Source organism: Uranotaenia lowii, chromosome 3 (assembly GCF_029784155.1).
Source record: "Uranotaenia lowii strain MFRU-FL chromosome 3, ASM2978415v1, whole genome shotgun sequence".
In the NCBI taxonomy this organism is placed as follows: domain Eukaryota; kingdom Metazoa; phylum Arthropoda; class Insecta; order Diptera; family Culicidae; genus Uranotaenia; species Uranotaenia lowii.
In genome coordinates, this window is record NC_073693.1 from 341489932 (window position 1) to 341512194 (window position 22263).

The following is a 22263-nucleotide window of genomic DNA, read 5'->3' on the forward strand; positions in this document are numbered from 1 at the left end:
TCTTTTGAGCTCAAAAACTTAAAACCAATGACAATTTCGACGATTAACGATCACAAACAATTAAATTATAAATTTATATCACTAGTTGATCGACTTCTTCCGGCGCCACCAAAAGGTTCCATCCTCAGCTATGCATCTTTTTATATAACTTTCAGTTTCTCTCCTAAACTGGGTTGATAAATGACCACCATCGAATTTAAAATTTAATAAAGTGTTAACTCTTTGTATTTTTTTTTCAAACCGATGACCTCGTGCATCAAACATTAATTTAATTCACTCTTCCTTATTATACGTTATTTCAAAACCAAAAAAAAAACGACAACGACAATCCCAGCCGAGGTAACAGAAGCCAAATTTATTGAGACGGAAAATGGAATAATTTATCACTGTTGATGCCAGTTCAGACGAAGTTTAGACGTTGAACCCTAATAATTTATTTGTGCTTCAATATTCGGGCAGCAGATACACTAACATTTTCTTTCGCTGTGTGGTTATTGTTGAGTGAAATTTTACCTGCTTGTCACAATATTTATCCAACCACAACTAGTCGGTGGAAAAAATACCAACGAATTTCGCTTATATGAAGTGATTCATAGTTCAAAGTAATAAATTCGTAGCGCCTTTTAAAACGTCTGGAATAAATTTTCTGTTTCTATAAAGAGAACAGATTTGGGTTATGAAACGATACTTTTTAATTCTACAATTAAATAAAGCAATCAATAAATTTTGAAACTACTCTCAACCTATATTCTTGTTTCTGCTAACTATCAGTTCAAGTGCTTTCAATTGAGCTAAGCCTTTAAACATTCTTTTTTTCTCTAGAGATTTTCAAAATTGACAAAAATGACAAAAATGACCAAAATAAAAAAATGCAAAATATGACAAAATGACCAAAATTTAAAAAAATAACAATAAATAAAAAAAATTACAAAAATTACAAAAATTACCAAAATTAAAAATTTACGAAAAATAGAAACAACTACAAAAATTACAAAAATGACAAAAATTACAAAAATGACAAAAATTACAAAAATTACAAAAATTACAAAAATTACAAAAATTACAAAAATTACAAAAATTACAAAAATTACAAAAATTACAAAAATTACAAAAATTACAAAAATTACAAAAATTACAAAAATTACAAAAATTACAAAAATTACAAAAATTACAAAAATTACAAAAATTACAAAAATTACAAAAATTACAAAAATTACAAAAATTACAAAAGTTACAAAAGTTACATAAATTACAAAAATTACAAAAATTACAAAGATTACAAAGATTACAAAAATTAAAAAAATGACAAAAATTACAAAAATTACAAAAATTACAAAAATTACAAAAATGACAAAAGTTACAAAAATGACAAAAATTACAAAAATTACACAAATTACAAAAATTACAAAAATTACAAAAATTACAAAAATTACAAAAATTACAAAAATTACAAAAATTACAAAAATTACAAAAATTACAAAAATTACAAAAATTACAAAAATTACAAAAATTACAAAAATTACAAAAATTACAAAAATGACAAAAATTACAAAAATTACAAAAATTACAAAAATTACAAAAGTTACAAAAACTACAAAAATTACAAAAATTACAAAAATTACAAAAATTACAAAAATTACAAAAATTACAAAAATTACAAAAATTACAAAAATTACAAAAATTACAAAAATTACAAAAATTACAAAAATTACAAAAATTACAAAAATTACAAAAATTACAAAAATTACAAAAATTACAAAAATTACAAAAATTACAAAAATTACAAAAATTACAAAAATTACAAAAGTTACAAAAATGACAAAAATTACAAAAATTACAAAGATTACAAAAATTACAAAAATGACAAAAATGACAAAAATTACAAAAATAACAAAAATTACAAAAATGGCAAAAATTACAAAAATTACAAAAATGACAAAAATTACAAAAATGACAAAAATTACAAAAATTACATAAATTACAAAAATTACAAAAATGACAAAAATTACAAAAATGACAAAAATTACAAAAATTACAAAAATTACAAAAATTACAAAAATGACAAAAATTACAAAAATTACAAAAATTACAAAAATTAAAAAATTACAAAAATTACAAAAATTACAAAAATTACAAAAATTACAAAAATTACAAAAGTTACAAAAATGACAAAAATTACAAAAATTACAAAGATTACAAAAATTACAAAAATGACAAAAATGACAAAAATTACAAAAATTACAAAAATTACAAAAATTACAAAAATTACAAAAATTACAAAAATGGCAAAAATTACAAAAATTACAAAAATGACAAAAATTACAAAAATTACAAAAATTACAAAAATTACATAAATTACAAAAATTACAAAAATTACAAAAATTACAAAAATTACAAAAATTACAAAAATTACAAAAATTACAAAAATTACAAAAATAACAAAAATAACAAAAATTACAAAAATTACAAAAATTACAAAGATTACAAAAATTACAAAAATTACAAAAATTACAAAAATTACAAAAATTACAAAAATTACACAAATTACAAAAATTACAAAAATTACAAAAATTACAAAAATTACAAAAATTACAAAAATTACAAAAATTACAAAAATTACAAAAATTACAAAAATTACAAAAATTACAAAAATTACAAAAATTACAAAAATTACAAAAATTACAAAAATTACAAAAATTACAAAAATTACAAAAATTACAAAAATTACAAAAATTACAAAAATTACAAAAATGACAAAAATGACAAAAATGACAATAATGGAATAATGACAAAAATTACAAAAATGACAAAAAAGACAAAAATGACAAAAATGACAAAAATGACAAAAATGCCAAAAATGCCAAAAATGACATAAATGACAATTACAAAAATGACAAAAATTACAAAAATTACAAAAATTACAAAAATTACAAAATTACAAAAATTACAAACATGACAAAAATGACAACAATAACAAAAATTACAAAAATTACAGAAATTACAAAAATTACAAAAATTACAAAAATTACAAAAATTACAAAAATTACAAAAATTACAAAAATTACAAAAATTACAAAAATTACAAAAATTACAAAAATTACAAAAATTACAAAAATTACAAAAATTACAAAAATTACAAAAATTACAAAAATTTCAAAAATTACAAAAATTTCAAAAATTACAAAAATTACAAAAATGACAAAAATAACAAAAATTACAAAAATAACAAAAATTACAAAGATTACAAAAATTACAAAAATTACAAAAATTACAAAAATTACAAAAATTACAAAAATTACAAAAATTACAAAAATTACAAAAATAACAAAAATTACAAAAATGACAAAAATAACAAAAATGACAAAAATGACACAAAGGAAAAAAATGACAAAAACGACAAAAATGACACAAAAATGACAAAAATGTTTTTGCAATGGAAAATGTTGGGTTGATTAAAAACTTTGAAACTGTGGTTCTTAAGCTACTCAGTTTAATATTTCAACATCTTTTAGTTATCCCTTATTCATAACTAAATTAAAGTGAAAAATTTATTCCGTTGAGTTGATGATGTCATCACATTTATTGCCACATATCTGACCATCCCAGCAGCATAATTCGAGGAACATGCCCTCAAAAACAAAAGACTTGAGCGAGCCCATCGGCGTACAAGCGACGAACCCATTAATCATATTAGACTTAGGTATCGTTTTGATTTGACGCAATCGTTTGTTGTAAAAAAAATGTTCGCTTTTTGGGGCACTCGAAAATTGTCAGAATCAATCCAAACGGATTATGCTCAATCAATCCAATTAGTCGCCCCCCTCAATTAGAAACATAAGTTTAACCTTCGTCCAAACTCAACGCCAACAACAACAACAGGTTGCGAAAACAGGAGTTTTTTTTCGCTTGTATCTTCACCCTCACGTTTCGGATTGAAAACGGATTGCACGCGAGCGAACCTCGTCACGCAAATGTTTCACTTTTGATTTTATTAGCTTTTTTTGAGTAGTAGTTAATCGTTTTGTGCCCAAATCAGCTTAAACCAATTGACCACCTTCCTAGGAAGAAAAAACTCTAATTAATAGGATTAAATTTCGCGCTCGATTTTTGATTTTCAAAAGTGCACAGTTGTTTTTTTTTTTGCTACTAAAATGCAACTTCGAGAGTACCTATTCGAATCAGCCAATTAGGGCTATTGTTTAAAAAAAAACGACTACTTACCGTCGAAGGAAAGTGTGAAAACGGCGGGCGGCATTTTCGCCAAACTACCTTCATTGTGACCCGAACGAGATGATGGTGCTCGTTCAAAACTTGTTTCAGATGTTAACTTTTATCAGAGACACTACCTTGAGAAACGTGGAAGGTTTGGAAAAGACCGAGTTGTTTTCTTTCGCACGTCGTATGTTTGAATTTGATAATCGCGCCGGGAGAAAATTATCGCACTTTTGTTTCCAATTTTCACTTCACTGATGAAGATTTTTCCGCAAGCAGAGGGAGCGAGGAGGCAATCTTATCTTGTTTGTTGTCTTTATGTCGTTTTGTTGGGACTTAATGTCGCAGTTATGCACCACCAACCGAGTTCAACTCATCAACCTTACTAGTTGAGTGGCACACAATATAATGTGCTGTTCTCAGATCAGCATCACCCCGGCCGGAGTTGTCTTTCTTAAGTCGACCGACTGACTGAGTTGTTGAAGTTTAAACAGTTTAACACCTCATGTAACACTTTAAAGTTGATGATTGAGAAGACGTCTTTGATCAATCAACCCAATCTGATCTTTCGTTTTCCCTTTTTTTTCTTTCAGAGAAACAAATCTGCACCGGCGCCGTGAGAGTGCGCCTCCCCTGACCCGGAACATAACCTCAAACGGGGCTAGTTCTGCACGTGACGAAGCGTATGTGGATGCGCTGAATAAGTTCAACGAGTGGCGAGCCAAGCAGCGATTGGATCGCATCAGCGAGGGATGTCCAGTGGAGCCAATCGATAGGCGAATCCCGAGTGTGATTGAAGAAGAGAAAGAATCGGAAGGAGGAGTTCTAAGTGACTTTAGCTCGGACGTAGAGATCAATAGCGAAGAACGAAGGGCACTTAGCCGTAAGTCGGATGTACCGAAAAGTCCACGATACACAAGACACCGGCAAGATACGGGAGTCCCGAAAAAGCCGAAACGATCCGTAGAATTCTACAGAAACATCAACCGAATACCGGAGCACGGCGAGTCAAGCCTAAACAATGGCAAATGCGTCAATGTGAACGAGAGATTTTCGCTGCCGACAGTGATGCCATCGAGTGTCCCGCGAAGAAGCAAAACAAGACTATCGAAACCCAATAACAATAACACAATCTACGAGAATGAGGTTGAAGAGTTCGAACAAATGCATGTTCGCGATAATTTAGGTGACACCTACGCTATTCAGAGTCCACCAAGCAAATTCTACAAAGACAATTCCAGTCCCTATCACAACACAAGCCCTGCCTGTCACAGCAATCCTACGATAGTCGATGCTACCCCAAAGAAACAAACCAACCTCCTCCAAAAAGCTTCCCGATATCGTAGCTTCAAAGATAAACCCGCTCCACAACCTCCTATGGCGACCGTCGCAGAACAACCTCAACCCACACCACCCAATCGAGCCAACAAATCCAGCTCCGAGTCCCCATTTGCCGGGTCCTACCGCAAATACGACCTTAACTCATCGTCCATCTACGACGAGAATGTAATCTCCTCCCGGGGCTACCGAGGCTCCATGAAGCCCCTCAACTCTACCATGCAATCTCCGGCCTCCAAAGAACCCCGCCGGAAGTCTCCCTCCTACCAAACCATCGTCAACAAGCACGGAGACCTGGTCGATTACGCCCTACCCTTTAGCGACACAACCGACACCCAGTCGGAACTCAACCACTCCAAAACGACGGGCGACCTGCTCAGCGACATCCGTGCTTGCGAAGAGGTCATCAACGAAAACTTTCGATTCCTCAACAGCGATCTGCTACCCGCAAGTTTTGTCCTCGACGACACCACCAGCCTGATCACCGAACCCATCAGCGTCCTCAAAGAGCGGGCACCTCAAATCGTAACAGACCTGGACCGTTCCAACCAGAGTACCATCAAGGAAGACCATCAAACCCACATAGACGACGTGGACCTAGTGATTCACGAACCCCAGGACATCCTCATGGAACTGGACTCCCTTGAAAAATGGAGCAAATCCATCCAAATCTCGGATGACTTCCTCCAAAAACAGTTCGCTGAACGCAACCTTCTCGAATTCTTTAAAAGCTCATCCACCCATATTCTAACCACGACCCCGAAGGAGGTCCATTACCGGGTGGGGTCACTTCGAAGCAGCTTCCTAGCGCCGCTAGAATTTTCCTGTGGACTATTTCGCCAAACTCCGGTTACCCTGCGCAAGTACTCCCTAAATGTCGAACGAAGTCTGTACTTTGCCGAGGAGGCCTGCAAACGAGACTTCGAGCTACTGAACCAGATCAAGCACTACGGAGTCGCCTCGCTGATGGCCGTATGCTACGATGCCGGGCTGAATCAGGCTACTCTGGTGCTGGAACCGTTCGATTTTACTCTCTTCGATTACATTCATAAAATGGTAAGTGATTTTAACACTTAACTAGGCATCTCATAAACCTTCCCTTAAATTTTTTTCAGAACAAACGCCTCTCACTATTGCACGCCATCACCGCGGTGCAGCAAATTTCCTCGGCCGTTTCGTTCCTGCAAGAGTGCGGCTACATCCACTCGAACATCTCCAGCGGCAGCGTTCTGATGCGCAAGTACCCCTACACGGTGAAGCTGACCTCGTTCGAGCTGACCACCGAAGCTTCCGATGAAGTTCGGAAAGAAATCGAAAACCGTTATGGCAGTACCTCTTCTTCAAGGAATTCGATGACCTCGTCCCAAAACGAGGAAATTAAAAAGATTCACTCGTACTCGAGGTTGATCAAGAACGACGAACAGTTTCTGCGGGACAAGTATCGGAAGCTGTCGAAGGAAGTCTCCGATAGTCGGAAAGGTCCAGTTGGGTCGATTGGGGATCATGGAGGGTACGATTGTCAAGCCAGTCGCTACCTGCCGTATTGTAAGGAGTATCGGGAGAAGTTCTCGCTGTACTACTACGTGGCTCCGGAGCTTCTGGTTCCGAAGTCGAACTTTGTTTTTCCTACCAAGAGTACCGATGTCTACTCGTTGACGCTGTTGTTGTGGGAAATTCTGAACGGTTATGTTCCGTTTGTGGTTTACAGCAGACAGGAATTGGAAAAGCTGCAGATTTCTGCAAACGTTCAACTGCCTATATTTGAGAAGGAACGCTGCGAACGCTTTCGACAGATTTTCAACATCGGTTTGGCCGATTTGAATGGTAGGAAGTTAACCGTTGTTGATATAATCGATACCCTCGAATGTCTGTTGTTGGAGCAAGGTTCCGATAAAAATGCTTACTCAAATGGGTTTACCGAGGATTATGAGGAGCAACAGAATAGTTCGGAGATTCGGAAGAAGAACGAGCTCAATGACATTCGTAAACAAAGTGCGTTGGAAAAGACGGATAAGATTTACTTCCAGTCGACTCCTATTGGTGCAGACACCACAGCAAAATCAAGTCCTTCAACGCACCCAGAAGAAGTTAAAACCAAGCCAACCAAGCATCAACCAAAGAAACCGGCGCGTAAAATAAATAAAGCAAAACTAGCTAAAGAAACACCCGAAGACAGCAAAGTAAAAAAATCACCGTTTGGTTCGAGCTTCAACTTGTCCAACTCGGCAATTTATCAGACAATATTTGACTTCAACAACAAGTTCCTGTCACCACGACCGTCCAAACAGGTGGTGTACGAACGTACAAGCACAGTCAAAAAGCACAAGAAGCCAGCACGTTTGAACAAAGTGGCAGCAAAAGAACTGTTTGAACCAATCAACGTCGGTGACAGCACTGGCAGCTTCCACAAACTGAGCAGCGCAGATTCGAAGACCAATCTGCTACAGGAAACAGCGAGCGTATCGGATGACAAGAGAAAACAAATCATAGCACCCCTGGAAACTTACAGCAAAGAAAGCCCGGCTAAACTGAACATCAACAACAACAAAGCCAAAATCCTGAAAGAAGTCGTTATGAACACCGAATCTTCCTACGATCGCACAAACGAGAATCTTCACGCCGATGCGTCCCAATCCTGCGATAGTCTCCCGGGCAGCAAACGAAGCAAGAATCGTTCCTCGAAGCTATCGAATTCTCTCCGATACATCATCGGTGATATCACGCTGCCCGATACTCCAATCGCCCGGAAGAACAAAATCCGCAAGCACGCTTGGCTCTCGGACCAGAAGCTGGTGATCACGGACGATAATACTTCCACACCCGTTACACCACAGACCCGGCGAGCGTGTTCCTTCTTCAACGATCTCGATAACCATGGTGGTGACAGCCGGTATCTGGACGCAACGACTACTCCGTTAAACTTGAACATTTCAGCCTCCATGCAGGACATCAAACCGAAAAAAATCAACATCAGTGTCAACATTATCAAGAATTCGGATCATAGTGGAAGTAAGCTTAAAGCCCAGAGTCAAGATTTCGACCTTGCCCTCGATACACCTTTGGGTCCAGAGGACAGCAAAAAATCGGAATCCGTCAACAACATCTTCGAGGGAACGCTTTGGAAGAAGGAAAAGGAGATTTGCGAACGCTCCCGTCTCACCCAGTCCGCCGACAGTCTCGATGGGGATCAGTCTGATGAGTCCGACAATGTCATTACGGCACACCTCACGTCCGTACGGGATGCCGTTCGGAAGATCGAAACTACCTTCGAAAACACCGGTTTCGACTACAGCCCCATTCGTAAGCTGGACTCCGCTAAGAAACATTCCGAAAGTAAGAGAATTTGTGAAGAAAGTTTGGTCGTCGAAGAGAGTCTTCTCATTCCGACGAAAATCTTGGAGCTTGAAAAAACCATTGAACAGCATCCGATGCCCGAGGAACCCAAAATAGCAGTTTCTCGACTGGACGTGATGCTGACAAACAACACGTTAAAGAAAAAGGAAGAACTACTTTCAAACTGCCAACAGACGCCTCAACTTCCACTATCGGATCAGAGACCTTTCAACCCCAACTCCCAGCTATTCATGCGACGAAAAGCCACCAATACCGGTAGTAGCGTGATCCAACGTACAGTCTACCGCGAAAGTATCGTCTCCAGTACCGATCTCCCGGGACTGGACACCATGAACCCTTCACAATCCTGCAGCACCCCTCTAGGCAGCGCCCGCAAAAAGAAACTCACCACTCGAGTAACGGTCAACATGCGCAAAATCTCTCGCCGCGCCTCCGACATCGGTGGCAACAGCCCGGCCTCCACTCGGCCAAACTCTCTCAACCTAGAAGAAGACCTACCCCATTCCGGGTGCATAACTCCAACAAACGGGGGAGCAGCGGCACAGATACGGCATTCCTGCGCCCCGGAACTGTTGAAAGCGTTTGCCAAGCTCCGGCTGATGCAACACCAGCAGCAGCAGCAGCACAACAGCGGTGGAGAGGAATCGGCTGGTGTTTCGCGAAGTTCCAGCGTTAATGAGGAACGGGCTCCGGTTGATGGGCGACGGAGTATCTGTACCCCGATTAAGCTGACCGGGAGCCGGGAGAAGATGGTGTGCTGCAACTGCGGTGGCACAATGGTTTCAGCCGATAGTTTGAATGGTAAGATTTGTTTTAAATTCTATGATAAATGTCAACCTAGAATAGACTACAAACAATAGTAAGAGTTTAATGGATTCAAGTTATGGACTCGTTCTCCGATGAGTTTTTACAGGAAGTAATCAAGGTCGTTTTCATCTTAGAAAATTCGGCGTGAAGGAAACAGCCTAAATGCCTTTGTTCAACTCTCACTTTTTAGTTTCGGATACCACACTTTTATCCTAACATAATTTTTATTGGTTGTCCTTCCCTACTGTTAAAGTAGTCTCAGTAAGGCAAAGACAGGGTAAACAGCAAATAGGTCGGAAAGATTCAGACTTGATCTTAGCAATTTGCTGGTCATGAGCAGTTTGTGGCCCAATTCAAACATACAAATCGTGGTATTAGCGCTTCCAATCGAGATTTAATCACTGGACTTACTTGATTTGTTCTAAGGTAAACTCCAACATTTCGTGTGGGCTTTTTCTCAGGACAAGTGCCAGAACACTGTTGATAACTGAATCTGCAGGATTGCGGAAAACCATTCGCTTTAACAGTCTAGGAATTTTCATGTTCGGATATGATGGAAGAAGGAATGTTTACCGTAATTGAGATGACGCCTGTTACAGGGTTTGAAATTATTTCTACCTGGGTCTATTTTATTCTGGCAGCAGTCCACCTAAGATCTCCAATAAGAAGAAGCCAAGATCGTTTATGTGACTAACAAAACGGGAATGGAAGCTTGATTTTCGGGTTCAAGTTTTCAAGGTGTGGGTGTGTGAACTCGAAGAGAAACTATACACTGCCTTAAATCTATTCTTAGGAATGACTTCTTTGTTTTGTCGATTTACTAATCACAACACTCCTCCTCAAAGAAATCATTTTGATTAGTTCGCCGACACTCCGATGGCAGTTCGGTGTTGTTCCAGCTTGACCCTCTCCAGTGGCTTGGTCATAACGTCATGCCTCCATCTTCTCAGTTGGCAGGTAACGGACTGCGATGACGCCTCGCTGATCGAGATCCTTGGTGAAGGCGTGTTTGGTATCGACATGTTTTGAACGCCTTTCTATGCGGTCCGATTCCACCATCCTGATGCAAGACTGGTTATCTTCCCAGACTACTATCGGGTGGGCTTGATCGATGTCGATGTCGGCTAACAGCTTCTTGCACCACAACAGTTTTTGACAGCCTTCCGCCAAGGCCACGAATTTTGCCTCTGCCGATGATAGAGCGACACATGTTTGCTTTCGTGTTGAGTTCGACTTACAGTCTCCTTCGTTGCCGGCTCAATCGGCGTCTACGAAACATTCGATCGATCCGCTTCCGATGCCCAGATTCAGCGGAGTTCTTTGGTACCCATTAGGTACTCGAACACCCGCTTAGATTCTATCCAGTCACGGTAGATTGGTTGGGGACCTTTCGACCCAACAATGATGTGGTCAAGCAGATGTCTGGACGGGTGTTTACAGCGACGTATAACAAACTGCCCATTCGTTTGTAGCATCTGTTCCTCCTTTTTGTTGGCGTACGATGGGTCAAGAGGGATCTTTGAAGACTTGGCTTCCTCGTGACCGAATCGCTTCACTACCTTTTCGATGTAAGATCGCTGACACAGGATGTACCGTCCATTCTCCTTCTTCACCTTTATTCCCAGAAACTGAAGTAAGTTTCTCAAACTGGACAACTGGAACTGTTTCTGTAGTCCAGTCCTAATTTCATCGACTTCGTTTTCTGATTGGCAGAAGACGACGATGTCATCCACATAGATCAGTATGAATGTCGGCTTGTTTCCTCTTTTGCGCACGTATAGGCAAGGGTCCGCGTCGGTTGCCTTGAACCCCATTTTAGTTGAACACGCCGTTGATTTTGCTGTGCCATACACGCGCCGACTGTTTTGAGATGGCAAACCAGGTCGTTGCCCTGCGAAAAGCCAGGAGGCTGCTTCATGAAGATATCTTTCTCGAGTCCCGCGTACACGCACGCAGTTTTTATATCCAAATGTTCAACTAGCAAGCACCGGTTGCTCGCGTTGGTGAGCATCGTGCGAAACGTGGTCTGTCGCAATACAGGGGTGAAAACCTCGTCGAAGTCTATGCTGAACCTTTGAGCAACGAGTCACGCTTTGAAGCACACAGTTTTCCCATCGCCGACGTCCTTCTTCTTATAGGCCCACTTGCAACCGATTGCCTGCATACCTGGAGGCAGCGCTACCTACTACCAACTTCCACGTCTGGTTCTCGTTGAGAGAGTTGATCTCCTTCTTCATCGCGGTCAACGACTGGCATAGTCGTCTTTTTCAGGGCTTTTGACGGCCTCGTTGTAATTTTGTGGCTCGTCGCTGCTTTGTTCCGATGACGAAGTCGTTGCGGTGTACTTTTCCGTTGGTATCCCCTTGTTCGAGCGCTTGGACCGGAGGGAGCTAATCTACTTGCAGGCGCAGTGTTTCAAGTACGCTTTGAGAAGAGCACACGTTTAGTTTAGGCAAGCTTTCAATAGATTCAGCATAGTCTGTTCACAGGCGTAACATTCGAAATTCGCAGTAGGCGCAGCTTAGATAATCGCAGATGCAACCAGCACATTAGCTCACATCGATGGCGGCAAAGCTCACATCCGGCACTTCGCATGCGCAATAAACATGCTCGCATCGGAGGCAGCATTCAAGCTTGCATCAAGCGCAGCACTTCGACTCGCAGCGGGTGCAGCATTCAAGATTGCATCAAGCGCAGCACTTCAGCTCGCATCGGACGCGAAACTTCGGCTCGCAGCGGGCTCAGCATTTAAGTCCGCATCAAGCGCAGCACTTTGGCTCGCAACAGGCGCAGCGCAGCATTCAAACTCGCATTGGGCGCAGCACTTCGGCTCGCATCAAGCGCAGCATTCGAGCTCGCATTAAGCGCAGCAGTCCAGCTCGCATCAGGCGCAGCATTCGAGCTCCCATCAAGCGCAGCATTTAGAGCTCCCAACAGGCGCAGCATTCAAGCTAGCATCAAGCGCAGCACTTCAGCTCACATCGGGCGCAGCACTTCGGCTCGTAGCGGCGCATCAAGCGCAGCACTTTGGCTCGCAAAAGGCGCAGCACTTTAGCTCGCATCAAGCGCAGCACTTCAACACGCATCAGCGCAGCATTCAAAATCGCATGTGCATCATGCACGTCCTTAAAACAATTTTATAGTACGTACGGTTACAGTTCAACACGCACTCTTCGTTTGTCACTTTCAAATTATGTTCAATTCACATTTCAAGAGATTAATTCATTAAACATAATTCTTAAAATTTTCCCTAAATATTTCAATTATGTTTAATATCTCAGTTTGGCCAAAAATTGGCTCCTAGAGGGATCGCCAAATGTGTTAACCACATAATGCCAAGTTGGAGGTTCAGTCACTTGCTCGACAGGTAGGTACGGGCAAGATCCGTTGTATCAGCGATGCATATCAACGACGATGAGTGATGAGGATAAACAGCATTCATGAGCGGCCGGGCGGAGAGATGGCATTTATATTCGCTCTCCGTTTATTACGTTGGGCGCCTCCCACACAGGTACAATGCAATAGAAAATACTCCGTGTATACCTCCTACTCCCTAAACTTCACCTGCGGCCACAGACCTGATTCCCACCTGGATCTGTTTAACACACTATGCTTCAATAGTGAGAGGTCTATTCGCGCAAGTGCCCTCCAAGGCAATACAACGATCAATCTACTCATTAACGAGACCACTTTCAGCAAAACCTCTCATCCTTATGACTCGACGCCTGAACTCTCCTCAAACGACTTGAGAACCGACATCTCCTCGCAATGACTCGAGATTCTCACATAAATCTCTTTTCTTCGCGACTCGAGACCTGATCTCTCCTCTAACGACTCGAGATCCGACCCCTTCTCGCATCGACTCGAGGTTGGCCTCTTCTCCGCACCATTCAAGGTCCGATTTCTCCTCTCGCGATTCGAGATCTGACCTCTCTTCGTAGGTACTCGAGGTGACCACTTAATTATAACCATTCTGTTGTTGATAAAAGGCCTGATCTCTCCTCTTACGACTCGAGACCCGACCTCTTATCGTAAATACTCGGGGTTGATCACACAAACGTTTTCTGAAGATTCGAGGCCTGACCTCTCTTCTAACGACTCGAAGCCCGATCGAGATCAGCTTATCCTAGACTAGCGCCTGGCTCAACACACGCGCGGGACTTAAAGCAACTACTCGGATGATTCCCGACGAAGACGTCATCCTACTCCTACTCGAATGGCTCACTAGGCGTCGGAACCACTCTACCCGTGGGTATTCCCCGATCGTGGAATAACCTTTTCCCGACGATTTCCACTGCGAAAAAGGTCAAATCTTATCCCCGCAGCTTCGGTCGTTGGAAACAGCACTACTTGGATACCTCCCGAAGGTGGATCATCGGCGCACCCACGGCATCCGCTACGCAGAAGATTTTGCCTTATCTTTGTAGGGGTCGAACGCACACTACTCGACAGCCCCCCGTCGATGGAGTCAGTCTACTCCGACCGTTGTCCGGTCTTCTTAATCCCTTTGGCTGGCAACCCTGGATTTTCGGCCCGCGTCTTTTTCTGCCTGTCGTGTGCCAGATCGAGAGCAGCTTGACCTGGGCTCACGCCTGTCACGGTACACATTCGGGACTTTGAACGCTACGACTCGGATGTTTCCCGACAATGACGACATCCTATACCGACTCGAGAGGCTCGCCTGGCATCGAGAACCTCTCTACCAAAGGGTATCCCCCGAAAGTGGTTAACCCAGTATAGCTTTATCCTCGCAGTTTTCCCCTTACGAAGCCGCACTACTCGGATACTTTCCGGCGGTGGGGTATCCTACACACGATCGCAGAGCACCCCTGACCTCCGCTACGCAGAAAATGATGCCTTATCTTCGTAGCTTCGATCAAGGGACCGGACGCACACTACGCGGATGCTCCCCGTCGATGGAGTCATCCTACACCGATTGCAGACTGCCGTTGACTCCAGTTCCCCTGCAGGGCAGTCATGATCTGGGTGAACCCATTGCTGACCGCATGCCAAGTGTTGGAATCCGTACACATGCTATCGCCGTTATGTGGATCGTACTCAGAGTGAGCTTCGTCGCAATCCAAAAAAGTTCTGGAAATTTGTGGACTCGAAACGGAAAGAGTCCGGGCTTCCAGCTATACTTCAATTAAACAACCGTATTGCTATGTCACCTTCTGAAAAATGCCATCTTTTTGCGGCGCACTTCGCCAGTGTTTTTTCAGACGCATCGCCAACTGCCGAGCAATTAAACTCCGCCTTATCACGATTACCCATCGACGTGTTGGATCTGGATGTTTTCACCGTTAGCGAGGAAATGGTTTTAGAGGCCATAATTAATTTGAAGAACTCCACTTCAGCCGGGCAGGATGGAATACCGGCGTGTGTATTGAAAAAGTGTCGCACTTTACTGGTGGAACCTCTTACGCGTATTTTTAATCAGTCTTTAGAGCAGCAAAAATTTCCAACCATCTGGAAAAAAATCGTTTATGAGCCCAGTGCACAAAAAAGGTGACAAACAAGATGTTGTTAACTACCGAGGTGTCACATCGCTAGCTGCCTGTTCGAAGGTATTTGAGAGGATTGTCAACGATGTCATGTTTTCGGCCTGCCGGAACTGGATTTCTGAGAACCAGCATGGATTTTTTCCTAAACGTTCGGTAACTTCAAACCTGATGCTTTTTACATCCTTATGCATATCAAACATGGATGGCGGCAAGCAAATTGACGCGATTTATACCGATATTTCTGCGGCATTTGATTCTGTAAACCATGGCATTCTACTGAAAAAATTGGTTAGATTGGGATTTTCCGAACGATTGTGTGCGTGGATCAGAAGCTACCTAACGGATCGGCGATTGGCTGTAAAAATAGGTTCTGCTGAATCCTCGGACTTTATTCCGAACTCTGGGGTACCCCAAGGCAGCAATCTGGGTCCTTTATTGTTTACGCTCTTTTGTAACGACATCAACTTGGTGCTGATTGGATGTGGAGTTCTCCTGTACGCGGACGACCTGAAAATATTTTTAGTCATAAACAGCCAAGCTGATTGTTATGAATTGCAACGCTTCTTGGACGCAGTCGTGAATTGGTGCCGTAATAACTTACTTGTTTTGAGCGTTGCGAAGTGCTGTATTATCACGTTTGGGCGTAGGAAAAATCTTTTCATGCATAATTACGATATTCTGGGCGAGCAGTTGCAACGTGTTGAGGAGATAAAGGATCTTGGCGTTTTGTTGGACAGTCATATGACTTTTAAGCGTCATTACTCTGTGGTACTCGAAAAGGCAAACCGAATGCTGGGATTTATTATACGTTTGAGCAAAGAATTTACTGATCCAGTGTGCTTGCGAGCTCTGTATTGCTGCCTGGTGCGATCGATTTTGGAATCTGCGAACCTAGTATGGTGGCCTTTTGAAGCTTCATGGAAAGCGCGTTTTGAAGCCATCCAACGTAGGTTCGTGCGTTACGCTCTTCGTGAGCTACCTTGGGAGAATCCTTTGAATTTACCGCCATACGCTCATCGTTGTGCCCTGCTTGGACTTCATACGCTGTCGGATCGTCGTTCCATCGGTCAATCGCTGTTTGTGGCTAAGATACTTCGTAACGAAATTGACTGCTCCTGGCTACTTTCTCGCTGTAATATTTATGCTCCAGAAAGAACCTTGCGTAATAGAAACTGGCTCTCTCTGGAACCCAGAAACACGAGCTATGGCAGCAACGACCCTCTTCGTTCCGCAAAAATGTGCTTTTTGCGTTATTATAATGTTTTCGACTTCAATGTTTCTACTCCAACTTTCAAACGTCGTATTGAATCTTATTTAAGTGACCAATTAAGAAATTAAGAAAAGTATCATGTAATGTGCTAATAATATTAAGTAGATCATTAAGACACCTATGTCAGATGATTTTAATTCAAATAAACAAATAAACAAATAAACATCCTCTGCACCACGTTGTCTGTTGTCGTGTTGGGCCCACAGGTGGCAAGTATGGCGCCGCAAACCTCGGACAGGCAAACACCACAATCTGGGCAATATGGCGAAGCCACATGTCCAAACCGGTAGTGGCACTTCATGAAGCATGATCAGTCCATGGAAGTCCACTTCACCGTGTATTCTTTCGATCCAGCTTTCGATGTGCGAGATCAAACGATGGGTCCAGCTTCATCTCGCTGAGTTGTCCCACAGCTGCTGCCAGTTGGACATCGAGTCCTCGTTGGCGAGGTCTCGTACGTTGGGCGCAGGTTCATCAGCCGCTGGACGCTGCTAAGTTTCTGCAGGTTACATTGTCTTCTCAGAGCCCGCCTCCAGGCTGCTGCAACGTATCGCAACATTAACGTGGTCGTCACGCTTGCCAGTATTCTCCTCTTACTACTGTGGATGCGGTGAATGTGGCCATTGCCGCTTTCTTACACACGTAGCCGACATGTCTCGCAAAGCAGAGTCTGTTGTCGATCATCACCCCTAGGTACTTAATTGCGCGTTTGGACACGATGTTGCACGATCCCAATGCAATGGTATTGTCAATGCAGTTGAAATCCGAAGTTTTCGCGCTAGTGATTGGCAACTTTGCCAACCAGCGACGGTGAAAAATTCATCAAACACCTCGGCAATCGACAATCCTTGGGAGATGTTTGATAAATGTCTGGTCAGTATGAAATATCGTCAGTGATGTTGCAGTCGTTGATGTTGACGAAAACTCCGGTTCGGGGATTCAATGAGAATACCTGTTTGGGACATTGATGACCTCTGAATTGTTCTAGTCGAACGTCAATTCTGTCTAGCTATATGTAAGACCTACAAATTTAAATCTTTACAAAACTGTCTTTCTATCTTTTCTCAATCAAGTGCCCCCAGGCAGCCGCATCGGTATGAGCTCCGCATTCCCCCGTGAGAGCATCGCCTCAATGTTCGAGGACAACCTAGGATTCCTGCCGCACCCCCACCAGGGTCCCGTAGTTCCGGGAACTCCGCTCAGCCGCCACGCCCTTGCAGCTATTCAGGTAAGCTTTGCAAGTTCCTATTTTCCCGTACAATTTTTTTTCACTTTACGTCTAATTTCAGAACGCAAAATCCACGGAAGATCTGTACATCGACGACGACTTCTGCCAGGGCCTTAACCTGGGCGCCAACATGGAGCTGGTGGAGTTCGTGGACGACGGCCACTATCTCGATGAGTTCGGGTACGATATCTGCACCATGGAGGAGATCTACGACGACGATGTGGAGGGCGAACCGGATCGGGAAATCCAGGCAATGGAGATGGAGAACGGCGAGGAACAATTTTTGTCCAAATGTGCCGCCATGAATCCTAGCTGTATCGATGCGATTGGGTCGGTGTTTTCCCCGATGCGGCCCTCCTCGATGGAGTTCGATCATCTTTTCGTTGAAGGGGTCGATGCGGAGCAGCAAAAATTAGAACAATAGCGGAGGAAGGAGGTTTTTACCTTGAGTGATTATATATTTTAGAGCTACGTTTTTTATATACCTATATAATGTTGTTACAAACAAGCTCGTTGAGCAAACGTATACAAAGTATTTATATTACTTAAATTTCCTAGAAATGCACTGAACTTAAGCAGCAATAGTTGAAAAGAAGAAAAAAGTATTTATAGCCCTACAGTATTTGAAATGGATTTGGTCCTGGACAGTGAAGAAACAATCTAAAAAAAACTTAAACATGGTGATAACATAATTTATACAGCAATTCGTTTCACATTTTCAAGAGATTTTTTCGCAGATATCCTTGATATAAGATACCAAATATTTATAGAAAAATAACATCCAACATCGTATTTATTACCATATGAGCGAGCAACAAAAAGTGAAATAAATATTTTCTACTGTTAGAAAGTTGAGAACCCTCGGTTTTTTTGTTGTTGTTGCTTAGTTTACACTTCTCTAGCACCTTGTTTTCTTTAACTGATATTTGTACAACCACTTCTCACCCGAGAACACTTATCACATCCAGTACGCTCTGAGGACAGTGCCTTCGATATCGAGTGCAGTTATGCTGCAGGCCAGCTTTCTCCGCACGGTAGAACTCCCGAGGTAAACTTTCATCCTCCGAGTATGAGGGTCTGCAAAAAGTCGAGTCATTTTTTCGTTGGGGAAATCCGAAAACTTATGTGACACACTTACGTGAGCAAAATTTGTAATAAATCTCCTATTATTCCGTTGCCCTCGAATAGAGGAGCCTCCGATGCCTCACAAATGGCTCTGAGGACACATCGTTTTCCATTGAAGCCACCTCTGAAAGTAGTAAGAATATTCGTGAAAACTTGCAAACCTCCAAGCCAATTTAAAACAATACTTGTGCAAATTGATCTCCAACGTCCGGTAGGCCTTCTTCCGGGTAAAACTGCTGCCGGCAATACTTCTACGCATCAAACTAGCCCCGGCATCGGTGTACAGTTCCATCTGGTCGACCCGCTTCAACGGTCCCTGGCTGTAGTCGGTGGCCGTCGTCGGCATGTTGTAGTTCATCTCGAAATTGTACGACATAAAGATGTTCCGATCCGGCACGATCAACGGAATCGATAGAGCTACAAGAATCTACCACAAACAAACATTGAAATCACTCGCAATAACTCCTCAAATATACTAGCGACTTACTCCAGTGGCACTGTTAAATGTGTAAACAATTCTTTTCTCCCGGCTCAGAACGCGACCTGTACTATTGCTGTTGATCGAAGAACCATCCACACCGGAAATCGAAAGCCAAATTTGAACTAGCACCATCAAAAGCACGTTACTTCCAGGTTTCAACCACATCGCGGACTTTCATACTGGCGCCAGATCGAGTGAGTTCGGACGCATCTGTTGGCTGTACAAAAGTGCACTGATCCCTAACGGCAGTTCGATCCGAACCTCGGACACACCAATCGTTCTGAATCTTTCATCACCCGGCGATTCAAGGGGGAAAAAAACTACAGCCATGCCCTGTTGATGCTTGTTAATCCAATTAGCGCCTCGTTATTTGGACAGCTTGGCAGAAGTATGTAAACAACTTCCTGTAGCGTCATGGCTAGAATAGTCAGAATAGTTATTGAATTTTTAGGTCTGAACATCCCTTGTGCCGAGTAATATAGGTCACAGTTAATAGAGAAGATCAAAACGTCATTTTCTGTAAACTGTTCCATTTCAATTCATTGATCTTCATACCACCCTAATGACGACGGCCGAAAGACGCGTGCAGGACACACTTGACGCTGTGGCGAAAGTGTGACCCTACGTCGTCGGCACTCGAAGCCTTCTAAATCAATGTTACACTGTCATAAAACGTTTGCTTAGTACAGAATTAAGTTTTCACGAAACTCAGGAAAACGAATCATCAAACTGTAACACAAAAAATTGAATGGAAAATTTGAGAAGAAAAATTTGTTCAATTTTATATCATTTTTGTCATTTTCGTCATTTTTGTCATTTTATTCATTTTTGTCATTTATGTCATTTTTGTTATTTTTGTCATTTTTGTCATTTTCGTCATTTTTGTCATTTTATTCATTTTTGTCATTTATGTCATTTTTGTCATTTTTGTCATTTTTGTCATTTTTGTCATTTTTGTCATTTTTGTCATTTTTGTCATTTTTGTCATTTTTGTCATTTTTGTCAATTTTGTAATTTTTGTCAATTTTGTCATTTTTGTCAATTTTGTCAATTTTGTCAATTTTATCAATTTTGTCATTTTTGTCATTTTTGTCATTTTTGTCATTTTTGTCATTTTTGTCATTTTTGTCATTTTTGTCATTTTTGTCATTTTTGTCATTTTTGTCATTTTTGTCATTTTTGTCATTTTTGTCATTTTTGTCATTTTTGTCATTTTTGTCATTTTTCTCATTTTTCTCATTTTTGTCATTTTTGTCATTTTTGTCATTTTTGTCATTTTTGTCATTTTTGTCATTTTTGTCATTTTTGTCATTTTTGTCATTTTTGTCAATATTATCAATTCCGACAATTTTCCCAATTTTGACAATTTTTTCAATTTGTTTCAATTTTTTGGGCTGTCGGAAAATTTTTCAGATATTTAATACTTTGAATATATTTGCTTATGTAATTTAATTTAGATTCTTTTTTATAAATTTCAAAAATTTTAACATTTGTAACAGATAAACTACTGGAATTTATATGATTTTATTAGTTTTGAATTATTATGAATTTTTTGTTTGTAATTTTTGGCAACTTTTATAAATTAAAAAAAAGTTATTTTTCACTTTTGTGACATTTTTGTAAATTTCGTTCCTTTCGTCAATTTATCTTTCTTGTCATTCTGGTGTTTTTGTTATTTTTGCCTTTTTCCTTTCCTTTTTTTTAGTAGGTATTAATTTTTTATGCTTGACAGTTTGGTTATTTTTGTGATTTTTATCGTTTTTGTCCTTTTTAATGATTTTATGATTTCTGTCATTTGGGACTTTTTGTACTTTTTGTGGTTTTCGTCGTTTTTTTTTTACTTTAGTCGTTTTGCAGCTTTTTAATTTATGCCATTCTTTATTTATTCATTTCTGATAATTTAGTCCTTTTTTGACATTTTTGTAAGTTTTGTCATTATTGTCATGATACAAATTTCTAGGCCTTTTTTCAATTTTGTCATTTTTTCTATTCATATCGTTTTTATCAACTCCCTTTTTTACTATGTTTGTCAGTTTTGTCATTCATACCAAAATTCAGACATTTTTGTAATTTTAAATTTCTCGTTGTTTTATCATTATTTTATTAGATCCATCATTTATTTTTATTTTTTCATTTTAAAGATTTAAAGAAGATCTGTCGTTATAGCCATTAATAAGGAGAAAAATCTCAAAGATCACATGAATGTTTGGATTTTTTTTTTTCATTTTTATGTTTATCTTCAAAATTTCTGTAATTTTCATCATTTTTTTTTTATTTTGTTTTTTTTTTGAAACCAAAAATCGTCATTTTTTTTTGTTTATCTTCAAAATTTCTGTAATTTTCATCACTTTTATATTTATTTCAATTTTGTTTTTTTTTTTATTTAAATAAACCAAAAATCGTCTTTTGGAAACGGCGATTTTCCGAAAAATTGCCAAGTCTTAGAAAGTCGATATTTCAAGAAAAGTTTTATGATGTTAGTACTTTAATACTTCAAGTAATTTAGCAGTAATTTTAGAAATTTCTGGCAAAAGAAGTCAAGTTTAGGAATGGAATTAATCGATTAGCAAAAGGACGTTAGCGCCAAACACGTCATGCAAAAGTTCGCAAGCGCTTGTTTACTCAAGAAACTAAATTCATGTCTGTATCGAATACACAAATCTCAATCTGTTTTCACATCGCATATCAAGTTTGCTAATATTTCTGTTTCTATTTCAGCCGTGGTAGGTATGTGATATAAATCGAACTATTTTTACATCACAGCATTCGGAAATAGAACACGTGTTGTAAAAAGTTTGAAAGCCGCAGATCTTGAAATTTTTTTCGCTTTGTAAAGTATTCCAAACGTGCTGAAGGGTCAAAATTTCTACCACTTTTTCCCAACACGATTGAACTTGTCCATAATCCTAGCTTTTGAAACTCCATATTCGACAAAAAATACCTC

General features: G+C 40.2%; 2 protein-coding genes across 2 annotated transcripts in view; one reads left to right on the plus strand and one right to left on the minus strand.

The window, feature by feature from the left end:
• The window catches only part of LOC129753894 (uncharacterized), a 44578-nt gene extending 26019 nt beyond the window's left edge, over positions 1 to 18559 (plus strand). The window contains exons 2-5 of the mRNA XM_055749740.1: positions 4806 to 6606; positions 6666 to 9705; positions 17559 to 17713; positions 17775 to 18559. Coding sequence (XP_055605715.1) covers positions 4806 to 6606; positions 6666 to 9705; positions 17559 to 17713; positions 17775 to 18137 — 5359 coding nt within the window. The 3' untranslated portion in view covers positions 18138 to 18559. The remainder of the gene's footprint in view (positions 1 to 4805; positions 6607 to 6665; positions 9706 to 17558; positions 17714 to 17774) is intronic.
• On the minus strand, positions 18309 to 19645 carry LOC129756739 (uncharacterized). Its single transcript, XM_055753735.1, has 4 exons — positions 19326 to 19645; positions 19024 to 19265; positions 18852 to 18962; positions 18309 to 18790 (listed from the first exon to the last, which is right to left on the minus strand). Exons 1-4 carry the CDS (start codon positions 19482 to 19484, stop codon positions 18655 to 18657), a joined length of 648 nt encoding a protein of 215 aa, XP_055609710.1. The 5' UTR covers positions 19485 to 19645; the 3' UTR covers positions 18309 to 18654.
• Positions 19646 to 22263: the final 2618 nt, after the last annotated feature.